This window comes from Gigantopelta aegis, chromosome 14 (assembly GCF_016097555.1).
Source record: "Gigantopelta aegis isolate Gae_Host chromosome 14, Gae_host_genome, whole genome shotgun sequence".
Taxonomy (NCBI): Eukaryota; Metazoa; Mollusca; class Gastropoda; order Neomphalida; family Peltospiridae; genus Gigantopelta; species Gigantopelta aegis.
In genome coordinates this window covers 16,307,227-16,323,966 of record NC_054712.1, presented here as the reverse complement: position 1 = coordinate 16,323,966, position 16,740 = coordinate 16,307,227, and the positions used below count along the sequence as shown (strand labels likewise).

Genomic DNA, 16,740 nt, shown 5'->3' with positions numbered 1-16,740 from the left:
AATTAAGATCATACAGGACCGGGTCCAGGAAATATTTATGGTTATGTGTGTGTGGGGGTGGGTGTGGGGTAGGGTGCGGTGGGGGTGTGGGTGGATATACATACATATATAAATCTATTAAAAATGGTGTTTTTTTTTTGTTTTTTTTATAAAAATCTAATTATTCGTTTTTATATATTTACTTTTGATACTGGCTATTTTTTTTTACTGTTTACAACTCATAAAACGTTTTCCTTGTATGGTGTGTAACCATCTTGGCTTCTGCTCTTACAATTAAGCTGATGGCTTCCAAATTGTCATTTCAAAGACGCGTGCATTGTGTTTCATTTTTCTTAACTGATTTATTGACAAAATAACCGCAGCATCTCCTTAACTTTCATCATTCCAATTTTCTGAACAACAATCGAGAATTTGCATCTGCCATTGAAAAATTAAAAATGAGAGCCTCTTGTAATCTTGCAGTAAATGAGAAGGAAATCGTCCTAACAGATGGAAGGCAGACCATTAACACGAGTCGAGTGACGAGCGCCAAGGTTCACACCACAAGGGTTAAGCAAACGACACTGGAACATGATGAACTGTCGCAAAGTGTTCCAAAGAAACCGCTAAAACAATTTGTATTATTCATAGAGGAAACCGCGCTAAGCCGCAAATTTCCCACTTGACTAACTTCTGCACTTGTGACAAAGCAGGGTGATTGTGAGCGCATTGTGTCGTCTTAAGAATCGACAACAAGCGACGGTTTGTTCAACCACGAGTTACTCATTCAGATGCAAATGGCTCCCTGTTTCAGCTATGTGACTGATACTCCACAGAATAAAATAATTGACTTTATAACAGCTGATTGTCAATACTGTTAAGGGGTAACTACAATTACAAGATTGATGATGCTTTTGGTGATATTTTTCAATTTATCCAAACATGTATTATGTGACATATAGAAGAGGCATTAAGCATTAAAAGAATCGGGGCATAAAAATAGAGGGTCTTGTCCAGGTAGACAAAAAGGGCACATTAAAACTTAACAGGGTACTTTTTTGTTGCTCTCTCTCTCTCCCCCTCTCTCTTTCTCTCTGTGTGTGTGTGTGTGTGTGTGTGTGTCTGTATCCGTCTGTCCCTCTCCATTCCTCCCTCTCCCTCCCTCCCCCCTCTCTCTCTCTCTCTGTCTCTGTGTGCCTCTCTCTCTGTATGTCTCTGTCTGTCTGTCTGTCTTTCTCTGTCTCTCTTTTTCTCTGTCTGTATCTGTCTGTCTGTCTCTCCCTCTCTCCATTCCTCTCTCTCTCTCTCTCTCTCTCTCTCTCTCTCTCTCTCTCTCTCTCTCTCTCTCTCTCTCTCTCTCTCTCTCTCTCTCTCTCTCTCTCTCTCCTAACCAATGCCGTTATAGCTGCACATTCTCTTCATCACTGATACTCTGCCATCGACAGATCAACACCTGCACCGGAAATACTCCAAGAGCCGCAATCGTGGTCAGGTGTCACACTTTAAGGATGAAGACTTTCGGAAAGCAAGCACTTGAAAGCCTCGCTGATAGCTTCTGTTTTCGCAACTTGATAAACCCCGCAAATTGTTTCTCACCAGGCATCCTACGTGCAGATAAAAACAATTCACCTGCAAGTCATATAGCTGGACATTCAACGATTAGGAAAAGTGAAAGTTTGTTTTTATTTAACGACAAAACTAGAGCACATTGATTTAGTTAATCATCGGTTATTGGATGTCAGACATCTCATAATTCTGACATACGTCTGGAAACCTGCGACATATTTCCATTAGTAGCAAGGGATAGTTTATATGCACTTTCCCACAGACAGAACAGTACACACCACGGCCTTTGATATATCAGTCGTGGGATACTGGTTGGGAGATACGTCAAGGATACATTAACGTATGTCGTCTTTATTCGGGGTGAATACGCAGTTAAATTTATACGTAAATATACTACATAAAATACGCCGAGAATACGCTGCATGTTGATAAAAACGTATATTATTAACGCTACTAGAAGAAAACCGACACGCTATGTAACGCTAGTGCTCACCTGACCGCTAAGGTATCAAGTGTTAACCAACGCTAGCGTACCACCGCTGGCGTATCAAATGTTAACCACCGCTAGCGTATCAAATGTTAACCACCGCTAGCGTATCAAGTATTAACCAACGCTAGCGTATCAAGTGTTAACCAACGCTAGCCTGTAACAGTACTAACTATGAATCCGAAGTGTGTGGAATTAATAAAAATATTGCTGAAGTAGAAAAGGTCGAAATTAAATTTTGTAAGCATATTCTTAATGCAAAACGAAGAACACCTAACAGCGTTGTGCTTTCAGAGATTTCCAATTTCTGTTTTATGTAAGCAGAGAATATTAATGTATTGGTTTAAAATAATCCGTAATAATAATTCTCTAGTTTACAATATGTATAAAATATTGAGAACACACTCTAACACTATTATAAAATGTAAAAATTGGGCGATGCATGTTAAAAATCTGCTAAAAGAACTCGGCTCCATTCCTATCTGGAAAACCGAGACTGCATCAGCTGTGTCACATGAATGTATCAGACAAAGGTTACGAGACCAATATATACAACATTCATTTGCAAAATGTCAACATTTTTACGTTTAAAAAACTATTGTATGTTTAAGACAGATTATTGTTTTGAATTATATCTAGATACAATTTATTGTATATAATATCTTATGGCTTTATTTAATATTAGATGTGGTATATTGGATATTAACACTGAAAATGGAAGACTTAATAACATCCCCCCCAAAAAGAAAGAAATGTTTTATTTAACGAAGCACTCAACACATTTTATTTACGGATATATGGCATCAGACATATGGTTACGGACCACACAGATATTGAGAGAGGAAACCCGCTGTCGCCACTTCATGGACTACTCTTTTTCGATTAGCAGCAAGGGATCTTTTATATGCACCATCCCACAGACAGGGTGGTACATACCACGGCCTTTGATATACCAGTCGTAGTGCACTGGCTGGAACGAGAAATAGCCCAATGGGCCCACCGACGGGGATCGATCCCACACCGACCGCGCATCGAGCGAGCGCTGTACCACTGGGCTGTGTCCCGCCCCTACATCCCAAGAGAACAACGACTGTGCACGCTATGTAATACAAATAACATTGAGGATGAATATCATGTTTTACTTCTTTGTCCTTGTTACAGAGATATAAGACTACGTTTCATAAAGAAATATTATTGTGCTTGGCCGTCTTATTATAAGTTTGTAAGGCTTTTATCCTTAACATCAAACAAGTGAGCACTAGGTTTATCAAAATATATTTACTATTCTATGCAAAGACGCAAAGAGTTGTTATCATAATTCTAGTACTCGTTTCCTCTTAGTGGGCGGGACATAGCCAAGTGGTAAAGCGCTCGCTCGATGCGCGATCGGTCTGGGATCGATCCCCGTCGGGGGGCCCATTGGGCTATTTCTCATTCCAGGCAATGCACCACGATTGGTATATCAAAGGCCGTGGTATGTACTACCATATCTGTGGGATGGTGCATATAAAAGAACCCTTGCTGCTAATCGAAAAGAGTAGCCCATGAAGTGGCGACAGAGGGTTTCCTCTCTCAATATCTGTGTGGTCCTTAACCATATGCCTGACGCCATATAACCGTAAATAAAATTTGTTATTTGTTTCCTCCTAATAATATGTATATTATATGTAGGTATTTTTTATTATTATTTATAATATTGTTAATGTACCAGTCATTTATTGTGATTAATGTTGCATAAAATGATCACGCATTGTGTTTGTAAGTTTTAGCCAATGGCAAATAAAATTAATTGATTGACTGATTAAGTAATAGTGTCGTACGCTCTCGTTGATTGAGAGAAGGATGTTGTCATTATCCCGGTTTATAATGTAACATGAACACATTTTTAAATTGATTATATTATGCAGTTCAGTTATTAAACTTGAATACGAGGAACGAATATTAGCCTTGATTTATGAAGATGTCATCACCTAGGACCAGCCAGTCGTATGTCTTGAAATTGTCAACACACGTACGTGTGTAAACAACGAGTGAGTATGAATATGATTTAAGGAGTCAATAGTACGTCTTTCGATACACCTTATCTGTATAGATACTGTCGGTATTTTTCATATTTAATGTTCATTGTCAGTGGGAAACCCGTGATTCGATTACTCTTCTTGGAGTTGTGTTCATAAATGTGGATTGGTGTGGCAGTAGTGGATCCAGAAAATCCTCTTTTTTTTTGGGGGGGGGGGGGGGGGGGGGGGGGCAATGACATGGGGCGGAATGCCATATATTTTATGTTATAAATAATAAACTTCAACATGTATCATGTATTAGGTGCACTGGTTGGAACGAGAAAACCCCAATTAGTTGAATGGATCCACCGAGGTGGTTCGATCCTGCGAGCACTCAACCGATTGAGCTAAATCCCGCCCCGGATGTCCCCCAATAGCCTATTTACATATTTGGGGTCATTCAAATGTTACGTAACGCTCGAGCCGGTGCACTTTACAGGTCCAAACGTTTAACACTATTAAAAAAAAAAAGACAAAAAAAAAAGAGAGAAAGGCAATTTAGACCCTAACGAATTAAAATATTTGATAACTATGTTATGTTTGACCAGCGGACGTTAATGCTGGTTTTACGGTCCTAATATCCGTTTTAACATCTTGACTTCGCATCGCCAATAAGCTCACTTTGCGATCGTAAATGATCAAATATAACATGGCTATCCCCAAAATGTAACTTGTTTTAACATTAGTATGTCAAATACTACACACAAATTATCAAAAGGAAAGTCACTTTTCTTATTTGCGTAGCCGGGGGAGGGATGGGGGCAATGCCACTCCCGTCACACCTCTTGTTTTCCCCCCAACATTTTTATATATTTGTTATCCATCGCTCCATAACATAATAGTGTGGTTGTCCCCCCATCTCCCCCTCCCCGCAATGTGGGTCTCCCCATTATAAAATCCCGGCTACGCCAATGACTCATCGTCACTAGTGAAAATGTCAAGATGACGTCACCAGCTTAAACAATTATGTGACGTCAGAAATGAATTATGTAACCCGGAATTTTCTGACAGACTTTTGTGCACCATGTTCATTTGCAAGTGTCGATATTATTGAAGGACCTAAAATGAAAAATATGTTGGGTGTGGGACACCTTGATATCTATAATTTGGAACCGTCGTCTGTGAAAACCTATGTTCAAAATCATCCCAAGGTACTAGATGAAATTATTCTCAGTCTTAGAACCGCGAACGATCTTCGTCAGCTTCTTCAACGAAAACAGTCAAACATATTGGATGCGACCAATCGTGAATTTTCGGCCGACAGATACAGCGATCTGTATTCCAAGTACAGCTTCCCATCAATCAGACTCCAGTCCGAGACGATATTAAAAGAAAGCAAAAGTGAAAACCTAAGCGGAATTCTTTATAATGCCGCAGAAATCGTAGCAAGTGCATTGCAAGTGGACTGGTTTGCCTTGTATATTCCGTGCCACAATAACAAAGACTTGTTTGAATACGAATTTGGGGGTGTTACTAAGTTCTATGGCCCCATTGGGAAGGGAATGACGGTGTCCGCCGAGGCCGCTTTCATCTGTGAGACGCTTCTTATTGAGAACCTACCTCAAGATGGCAGGTATCCGAAGGGCGTTGGACGTCCGGAGAGAGATGTACGCAGCGTTCTCGCAGTCCCACTAGTGTTTCCCTCCGGTGACTTGCTCGGTGTCATAGAACTGTGCAGGGGTGGATTTGACGAGTCGTTTGGTCAACGGGATCAGCAGATTTGTAACTCGCTGCTTGGTTGGATGGTTGCATCTCTACACGAATCGAAAATAAACAATGTCTTCGTTATTCAGTCTAAGCTCAACGATTTCCTCATGGACACCACAAAAGAACTGTTCGATGACATGATCAGCATTGACAAACTTGTCGAGAACATCTTACAGTTCAGTAAGGACCTGGTGAACGCCGATCGGTGTTCCATGTTCCTGGTGAATGAGGAGAAGAAACAGTTGTACGCGGACTTCTTCGACGAGGGTTTGAAGAGAGATGGAAAACACATCTTGTCCAAAAAACACCAAATTCGCTTTCGGTGCGACGAAGGCATCGCCGGCCACGTGTACAAAACTGGAGAAATCGTCAACATCACCGACGCGTACAGGGACCCTCGTTTTAACCCCGAGATCGACAAACAGACCGGCTATCGCACCAGGAATATCTTGTGCATGCCGATCGTCAGCAAATACCGCGTGGTCGGGGTGGTGCAGATGATCAACAGCTTGGCGAACGATCACTTCACGCACGCAGACGAAGATGCCTTCAAGACGTACGCAGTGTACTGTGCTCTGGCCCTGCATTATTCAACACTGTACAACCAGCTGCAGCAGTCGGAGACGCAGTACAAAGTAGCAATGGATGTCCTTCAGTACCACATCGTCGCGCCGGAAGAGGAAGCCAAGATTCTGAAAAAAGATATACCGGTTGAATCGATCCCAAGACTGTATTTTACGTACGATTTTAACCCACATTTACACGAAAAGCAGCTACCCCAGTTGTTCATATTCATGATACATGAACTGTTTGGAAAAGATATCTTTGATTTTAATAAATTGTGCAGATTTATTATGACAGTGAGAAAAAATTACCGGCCGTTGGCGTACCATAACTGGGTGCACGGCTTCAACGTGGCGCACGGGCTGTACTGCATGATCAAGACAAATCCAGAGCATTTCGGAACTCGCGAGGCAATGGCTCTCGTCATCGCCGGCGTGTGCCACGACCTGGACCACCGCGGCTACAACAACGTCTTCTATGAAGAATTCAACCTGCCCCTGGCGGACCTGTACGGAACGTCTGTGATGGAGCACCACCACTACAAACACGCCGTCACCATTCTGCAGCTGGAGGGTCACGAGATCTTCTCATTTCTACCCTCGCACGAATACAAGAAGATGCTGCTCATCATCCGAGATGCCATCATCGCCACGGACCTTTCTGTTTACTTCAAAATTCAGAAAGAGGTGTCCGCACTGTTTGACTCGGACTCGTTTAACCTACGGAACGATCATTGCAAAGGACTACTTCGGTCCCTGATGATGACCGCGGCAGATCTGAGCGTGGTGACGAAGCCCTGGGACACGCAGGAAGCCATGGTGATGCGTATCTATGAGGAGTTTTACGTGCAAGGTGATCTGGAGAAGGAGTGCGGACTCCAACCCGCAGAGATAATGGACAGGAATAACAGGGATGTTACGCCTAAGCAGCAAGTTGGTTTTATTAAGTTCATCTGTCAGCCATTGTACACGGTCCTGGCGCGCATACTCCCTGGTACGAAACCTTTACTGCAGAACACTGAATCGAATCTTTGTCGGTGGCAGAAACTCGATGCTGACAGAGAGAGAGATGCTAAAACTAAACATATTCGTAGTATATATCAAAAGAAATAAGAACGAGGAAAAAAAACAACCCCAAGCCAACAATGTTGGACTTAAATTGATCATTCGTAATGACAGAAAATGTATCTTTATAAAAAATAAGAATTAACAATACTGTAATGCTAATGTCAAAGGAAATTGGTGTGCTTTTCGATACTATGTGAATTTAGTTCAAGAGGTGTCAGCTTTATAAAACTGGTCATAAAACAATGGAATATCAATGAAAACTAAAATAATGTTCTTGCTCAATATCATCTTATACTATCCACGCTAGAGACCTTTCTTCAACTTAACGGTAAACGTATTATTAAAGTAAGAGCTTACCTTCGGTGCACTCCTGTTTCTATACATGCTACTCTAACGTGTGTAGCTATAACCGTTTGACTACGTTAACAACTGGGATTATTGTTCGGCTACTTACTGGTCCAACCATTGGGGACTATAGGTTTCGCCACCGTCCTTACGTCTGTCTGTCTATCATCCTCCTGTCCTTCCACTTGTCCTGCATATCGTATTTCGGACGGGTTTTTTTCTTCTTTCGCTCAAGATACTGAGCTGAAATTTTATATATAGCTTTATAGCTTTACAATGTACATGTACTATTGCAAATCATGTTTGACTTTCATGTCGATTTAGCCATTTTTAAGAGAGCCATGCCCTTGAACTTAAGAGGAATGAAAATGTATTAACCCCGACAAGGGACCAGTATTGCTTTAACAGTACTCTCAAACTGCTTGTTTCATTTTAAAACGTTAACCGAAACAGCAGACCGGTTCCTATTTGTCGGCCATCCGCCATTTATCCTTACCTTAGTAATAATCTAAATACTATTATAAACTGGTGAACTTCGTTAGAAATGTAAATTTGTGATAAAGATAAATAAATACTATTTGAACAATGTTCCGGTTAAATACGTAGGTGCTGTCGGGTTTCTTCCTGTAGTGTATGTATTAGTGTTTACTATGTGAAATATTTGTTATCGGCGAACTCGAAAATGATCAATGTAAAGGTATTTAGTGTCAAACCTAGGATTATTGTTGTATTAGAGCGGGGTTTTTACCCTGTGATAGGCAGCCATTCCGTGTTTTCGTTATAGAGATATCTCTGGCTGAGAAAGCGGTCATAACCGTCCAAATGTCCGTCTAGTTCTCAAATGGCAGGGTACTCTGGCTATGTTCACAGCTGTTCTGTGCCTGAACCTTTTTTTTTTTGGACAGAGGCCAGTGGCGGATCCAGAAAATCCATTGGGTGGGGGGGGGGGGGAGGCCCAGTGACATGAGGCGGAATGCCACGGGAACTTTGGGGGAGGTTTGGAGGGGATGAAAATTAATATATAATAAAATTATAACTCGCAAAATTTAGGGGGTTGGCCCCCTAGATACGCCTCTGGAGGCACGTAAATACAATTACCTAACCTAACAGTTGTTAAATAAAACAAACTTTAACTTTCCTGATCAAAAAACGTCTCTGACCTAACACCTGTTTTTCACTGCCCCTTTCCCCCGCTCTCATCTGACCCCCCACCCACAACTGACCCCCACCCCAGTTTAACAAAACACTGCGATAGACTAAGCAGCGCTGGCGATAACACTCCTATCACGCCACACACCCCGAGTGGCAAGTCGTAAAACGCCAATTTGATCCGCCTATAATTTGAGACGAAAAGTCATCAAACAAAAGTCGACTGTTCTGCCCACACCGGCGAAGTGTTCGGATGGTCCTATTGCGTGCGAGATCCGTTTTCAAGGGAGAGAATTTACGACCGAGACCCCATTAATGTCCTCGTATGTTTTACACACACCCCGTTAAGGTGAAAATTACCCGTCTATCGTATTGCAAGGTGTAAACAATAAACATATCATTACGTAGCACTAGCGCAGCCCGACCTTGTAAGGAACTCTCGGAACTGCCCCAAATGGAAGACCCAACAGGTGGGGAGAAAAAAGCAAATCTTTTATTCTCCGATGTTATCGAGGCGTGTTAAATGTCGACTTTCGCGGATGATAGCATTCACTGTAATTTGCACAGCTCGCGAATAGGATACTCTTTATATAATTATACGGCTGCAGTTAAACAGAAGACTTTTCTGTTAGCTCATAAAGATATAAATTTTGTACATTTTATTTTATTATCTGTTTTTAAACTATCAGCAGACCCAGAAGACGTTGCCCTTGTGTCAGGGCGGATCCCAGAATGGTCAGGGCGACACACACACACACACACAGGTGGCGGTGTGGGAGGCGACACACCACCAGGAGGCAACAATCGAGGCTCGGTGGGCCGGCCTTGTGACACGTAAACGATAGGGTTATAAAAGATCGGGAATAATTGCCGAGTAATGGTAAACATTTACTGCAATAAAATATACCGGATACTCGAGCGAAATGACTTCAGTGAAGTCCGTTTTAAGCCTTATTGCAGGAAGGTTGTAGTTAAGACTTTAAACGCACTGAATGAACCACGAGGGAGGGTGGGGTGGGGGGTGGGGGGGGGGGGGCGTAGCTCAGTGGTAAAACGCTGGCCTGGTGAGCGGTCGGTCTAGGATCGATCCCTGTCTGTCGTCCCATTGGGTTATTTCTCGTTCCAGCCAGTCCATCACGACTGGTATATCAAAGGCCGTGGTATGTGCTACCCTCTCTGTGGGATCGTGTATATAAAAGATATCTTGCTATTAATGGAACAATGTAGCAGGTGTTCTCCCTATATGTAAACAATCCAATAGCCGATTATTAATAAATCACTGTGCTCTAGTGGTGTCGTGTATATAAAATATCCCTTACTACTAATGAAAAAATGTAGCGGGTTTCCTCCTCTCTAAGACCAAATGTTTACATCCAATAGCCAATGGATTAATAAATCAATGTGCTCTAGTGTTGTTGTTAAACAAAACAAACTTTAACTTTTAATTTTCTCAACCGGTGCCCACGCCTGATACTCCAAAGGTCAAGGTAATGCACTAATTTGACTATTGGAAAGTGTATTATATAAAATCACTTCCAGTGTTTCTGTTTTGGTTATGGCGCTATAGAATTGAAACCAACCACATTCAACAGGTGGTATGGGGGACCTCCCCCAGAAAGAAAATGGGTTAAGTTTAGGGTTAGGGTTAAGAAAATCATACAGTAATGATAAGAATAATTCTGTCAAAAGCTTAACTTTAAAAAAATAATATCTAAATTAAAAAAAAAAAAAGGGTATGACGCCATACCCATTTTACCCTCTGGCAGAAACCCTGACTGCTAATTTCACATTAAACCAATTTTCTACAATAATAAGAGTTACGACGACACAGCGCGGTATTCCGCCCATACACAGAATGTGGGCGTGGCTTGTTTAAGCTTTTAGAGCTCCGTCATCTCTCCGATTAAAGAATCGAGTAATCTAAAAACAGCCATTCTCTTACGTATGTCAAAGACGCCAATGGACAAATTTGGCGATCATTTGCGTCCACTCGACAAAAATACATGTACTCAACGACTGAATTATATTTGTAACAAGAATTAACTCTGCGTTCAAGACTAATTAAATATATAACACTATTTAAAACGGCATCGGCGACGCATTGGTTCACTGCGACCTTATACAGTTCTTTTAAAAAAAAAATCTGTTTTATATTAAATATAATATAAATCTATAATTCAGTCCTCCTCAGTGCCCCATCGTGTCTTTGGCCAGTACAAATGAAATGGTTAGTTTTGCCAATCGTAAGTTAAAAGTTAAAGCTTATTTTGTGTAACGAAACCACTAGGCCTATACCACATTGATTTATTGATCATCGGCTATAGGATGTCAAACATAAATTTTGGTTATTCTAACAGGAAATTCACTACATTTTTCCAGCAGCAAGATATCTTATGTATGTACTTCCCAGTAGACAAGACAGTACTTACCAGAGCCTTTGATACACCAATCGTGAGGTATTGGTTGGTCAATCAGAAAATGTATCCATCAAGGTGATTCGATCCTACAACCCACATATCTCAGGCGTGCGCTCTATCGACTGAGCTAGATCCTGCCCCAGACATCTCAGAACATGGGTGATATTTCTGTCTAAAATTTTGAAGTGTGTCGGGATTTAGCTCAGTCGATTGAGTGCTCGCTTGAGGTGCTTGCGTCACAGGATCGAACCACCTCGGTGGATCCATTCAACTGATTGGGGGCTTTCCCGTTCCAACCAGTGCACCACAACTGATCATGATTAGAACAAATGTAGCGGTTTTCCTCTGAATTACCAAATGTTTGACACCCAGTACTAGATTAATTAATCAGTGTGCTCTAGTGGTGTCGTTAAGCAAAACAAAACTCTTTTCTTTCTTTTTTTTCCCTAGAGGATGAATACCACCAAATCAAATCACAATGACAATAGTAACACATGTGACTAAAACTGCTACATGCCACGTTTTAAGCAACATATATGCTCAGAAGGAAGGGTCGAATCTCTTCAGTGGTCTTATTTTCTGCTTGATTTCCATCCCGACCAATACTCCACCACCGGTATATTAAAGGTCGTGGTATGTGCTGTCTTGTCTGTAGGAAAATGCATATAAAAAGATACTTAGCTTCTAATGGAAAAATGTAGCGGATTTCCTGTAATGAATGTGTCAGAATAACTAAACTATGTTCGACATCCACTAGCCAATGATTAATAAATTTGAATATGCTCTAGTAGTGTCGTTAAACGAAACAAACTCTAAATTTACTGGGGTTAAAATCGCTGGTTTCAAACAGAATGGGAAGCGACTGTGACAACTAGTTCCGCACAACAATTGTCATCCTATTTTCAGTAGCACTCCGCACGTGTGTGGGGGGGGGGGGGGGGGGGGCACATGCATGCCCCATTACACCATTATTTTTTTCCATTGGCAGCAAGGGATCTTTCATATGCAAATCGGCTTCCACCCTAAGCGAGTTTTAATGACTCAAAGGTTGACACATTTATAAAGACAAATTATTTGAGTTATTTGTATCACAGTGTATTATATCGCAGACTAATTGTATGTGACACACCATCCCAAGTCGTTTTTACATGTGAGGTTTGATGGTCCTGTATGCATCTGCATGCAAGATATGGTCTGGGCAAGTTAACAGACGGACGGACGGACGGACGGACAACGCCATACCATAATAAGTCCCATCACAGACGGGCGTGTAAAAATTATTCAGTGAACGTAGGCACGTGTCAAAATGGTTGATTGATGGCGACGCTTCCGTAATCTGCCGAGGTGTTCCGAACGGAATTGTACGAAGTCGAGTCTCGTATACCGGCGGCTGAAATCTAACTACTCTCGGGAGAAGGTGATACGTGTGAGCTGCAATGAATAAAACTGTCACTGTATCAAGTGGCTAATTGAGTCGGAAGGCTAACAGATAAACGAGGCCAAGCCAGAAAGTCTTGCACGAACCATTTCGCAGACTCGGCCGGAATTCCACGCCGGCGGCACCGGTATACGATGTATAGGTTTGTTATCAAGTCGGAGAGTTTCTGTTTGTTGTAGGCGTCAGGCGTGGAGTGGGGACTCAAGTGTGGGTGGGTGGCGTATGTTCTCGGGCATATTTTTTCGTACATGCTGTCGCAATACCCTAATTCGATTTTGAAAAGATGTCATAAAAAAAATTAAAAAAATTCTTCTTCATATCTCCAGTTCTGTATTCTCAAAGAGGGCAGCTGTTTACGTTTTAAAAGTATATTAAAAAGACCCAGCCAACAAAGCAAACAAACAAAACAAAACAAACAAAGAACAGCAACGAAAAAACCCCAAACATAACGCATAGGCGTACGGGCTCCCATTTTAATAGGGGGAGGGGGGAGGGCAGGCTGGCTTTTACCCGAATTAAACGAAAATGCCTGAATTTGCATAACATTTATTCATATTAGCATTACTACCAAACAGCTATCTATGGCGGCAAACGAATCACTACGCATTTTTACATGGATTACAACTAATTTTGATGGAAATACATGGTAAAAATGTCTCAGGTTAGCATATATTTCCCGAATATCTGTATAATTTTTGCCCGAATTGGAGGTTTTCTTCCACGCCCCCTGCTCCCCTGTCTCGTACGCTTATGACATAAAGAAAAGAACAAGAAAAACGAAACAACACAACCCCACCCCCCAAAAAAACAAAAAAAACAACAAAAAAACACCCTACTATTTTAATATTAAAAGTTTAAGTGTATATCGTCCCAAATTCAGCACTAAGGTTTCTAGCTTGGAATATTTATTTTTGTATATACGTACTTCGTGGTTATAATGTTTGTACGAGCTTACCACACAATACTGTGAAAGATATTATTAAAGGGACATTCCTGAGTTTGCTGCACTTTTTAAGATGTTATGACTAACAGAGACATTTTAACGACTGTAATTATATATCAAATATATTTTTCTGCATAAAATATTAGTGGCTGTATATTAAACGTGTTTCTGATCGTTCTAATATTTGTACTAGGTTAAATTTCATTGTATTTCCCCTAATATTGTTACGAAATTATTTGAAAACAAAATCCAGTTTGGGCTTCTTACAAATATTGAGACGACCAGAAACACATTGAATATACAGATCGTAGATGTAAATTTAATCGTAGAAATATTTTATTAGTCGGAAACATCTTACAATGCAGCAAACTCAGGAATGTCCCTTTAATACTCCAGTGATCCTAAATATTCCCCCACAAAAAAAAAGAGAAAAAAAAAAACAGAAGAGAAAAAAAGGAGCAATTCATGACCCCCCTTCCTAGAAAAAAGAAAGAAAGATGCAATTTATGATCTACATGGTCTGCTATATTTTAGTCAGATGTCAAACATTTAGTAATTCTGACTCGTATACATGTAGTAAAACTTAATTCCATTTACGAAAATGTAATTGTTTTCCTCCATATCTTGTCATGTAAATCTTATTTTTGAGTGTATAAAACAAAACAATACACCCCCCCCCCCCCCCCCCCCGAAAACCCACACATAAAACAAACTAAAAACCCAAATCATCAGCAAACAACAACAAAAACAACAAACCCCCATACCCCCCCACAAAAAAAAAAAAAACCCACAAAAAACCCCAACAACCCCAAAACAAACAACAACAACAAAAAACAAAACAAACCCAAACATACAAAACGAAACAAAACAAAACGAAAGACAAAAACATTTTCAAAACTTATCTGAACACCAGTAAATGCCTTTGTTCGTGGTTAGTTGAAATTTTCTGATTTGTGAAACATCTTGACGTATTACGAGAATGTATTTCTAAAAGGTAGTTGTAAAATTAAAGAGTATTAAAACGAACAGAAACCAAAAGCAAACAATAATTTAAAAAAAAATCAACATTAAAAATAATTAAAATTCTTGAGTCTTATCACACCACCCCACCATTCCCCGTGTCTTTATATTGTGTAATATAAAGATAAACTTTATTTTCTTTAACTACACCACTAGAGCACATTGATTTATTAATCATCGGCTACTTAATGTCAAACATTTCGTCATTTGACATATTATAGTCTTAGAGAGGAAGTAGTAGCAAGGGATCTTTTATATGCGCCCTCCTACAGACAAAACAACACATACCAATGACTTTGATATACCAGTCGTGGTGCACTGTTGTGTAATATAGTCCGGTTTAGGAAATATGTCTTCAGTCAAAAAATTCTTATAAAATACTGGAAGGCCTTTTCAAATCTTTCATAGGTGATTACAAGTAGGCTGACGTATGTATAATTTAAATAACCCAGCACATGTAGTTTGATGTCATTTGTTGTATTTTATTATTAAATGATATAAAGAAAAAATGGGGCGGTGCTCTGGCTTATGGGTCAATAACTTAAATGTGTTGTGGTCAACCCATATTGATTTTTCTTTTTGCACGGTAGTTACCAAGCGATTGGACTTCCTAACATAGCAGTCTTATGGTTCCTTTTTAGTGTTATAGTATTTTTTTCCCACAGAATTTATTATTCTGACGTAGAAATTGAATTGAAATGCATGCACAATTAATAAAATTGGCATGCAACCCAGAGTTCGATTTGAAATATATTAAAAATAAATAAAGTTTGTTTTGTTTAACGACACCGCTAGAGCACCTTGATTAATTAATCATCGGTTATTGGATTTGAAACATTTGGTAATTCTGACACATGGTCAGAGGAAACCCGTTACATTGTTCCTAATGCAGCAAGTGATATTTATATGCACTTTCCTACAGACAGGAAAACACATACCACGGCCTTTGACCAGTTGTGGTGCACTGGTTGAAACGAGAAAACCCCCAATCAGGGCCCCCCCCCCCCCCCTCCCTAAATTTTACGAGTTATAATTTTATTATGTATTAAAGGGACACACCCTAGTTACGTTTATTTGTTAACCATTACGGCGTTGTTTTTCGCTATTAAACCCCATTTTTCACAAATAAAATTGCACTTTACTTACATTTTATTATTTAGAATACACATTTCCATTCACCTGAAGTGCTTTTTGGTAATCCTGATGTTTGTAAAACCACGAAATGCATTTTTTGAATTTTTTCACAAAACGTGTTGTCGAGAAAAAACCGTTAAGCAAGCGAGGTCCAATCTATTTTTAATGTCACAGACGTTGGTATATCACGTGACCGTTATCATTTTGGTTCGGTTTGTTTTCTCGTGCACGGTTCGCGCAATCAACATCCGATTTGTTGTTGTTCATTTGTGAGATTTTTCTTCACAGTTCGTGAACATTTTCAGTAACAATAAAGTTCAGACAAGTAAGTGTCTCAATACAAAACGTTACAAACCCTTAAAACCAATAATTTTGCTAAGTCTTACGATATCTGGAGAGGGGATACAACCAGGACAGAACAGTTGGAACATGTCCAGGAGAGGTGAAACGAACGCACCCCAAGTCTGTGAAATTTGTCGTGACATAGGCATTGTTGTGCTTCTACCGGTGACATCAGAATACTAACTTTCAAAATTATTTCAAGCAATTGGGACATGGGGATTCCCATGGTATTTATCGATATAAAACCTGCTTTTTCACTCCATTTGATAAAAACGTGATCTAAGTGTGTTCCAGGTTTGTAGATTAACCAAATTATAATTTATTTTCGCTGGATGGAACTAGGGTGTGCGGCTTTAATTTTCATTTTCAAAGTTCTCTCTTGGCATTCCGCCTCATGTCATTGGGGCCCCCCTAAATGGATTTTATGGATCCGCCACTGTGTGTATTCGAATATGAACCTAACGGACCAATGTTTTGTACATTTTCCCTGGACACCTAAATGAATAGCTTAATATTGCACTG

General features: G+C 40.2%; 1 protein-coding gene across 1 annotated transcript; it reads left to right on the top strand.

Moving 5' to 3' along the window:
* Window positions 1-5,156: 5,156 nt before the first annotated feature.
* On the top strand, window positions 5,157-7,475 carry LOC121389106 (cAMP and cAMP-inhibited cGMP 3',5'-cyclic phosphodiesterase 10A-like). Its single transcript, XM_041520721.1, has one exon. The coding sequence runs from the start codon at window positions 5,157-5,159 to the stop codon at window positions 7,473-7,475; it is 2,319 nt and encodes a 772-aa protein (XP_041376655.1).
* Window positions 7,476-16,740: the final 9,265 nt, after the last annotated feature.

Excerpts from the sequence above, each read along its gene's own strand:
- LOC121389106 (XM_041520721.1), top strand. The coding sequence starts at position 5,157 with ATGAAAAATATGTTGGGTGTGGGACACCTTGATATCTATAATTTGGAA.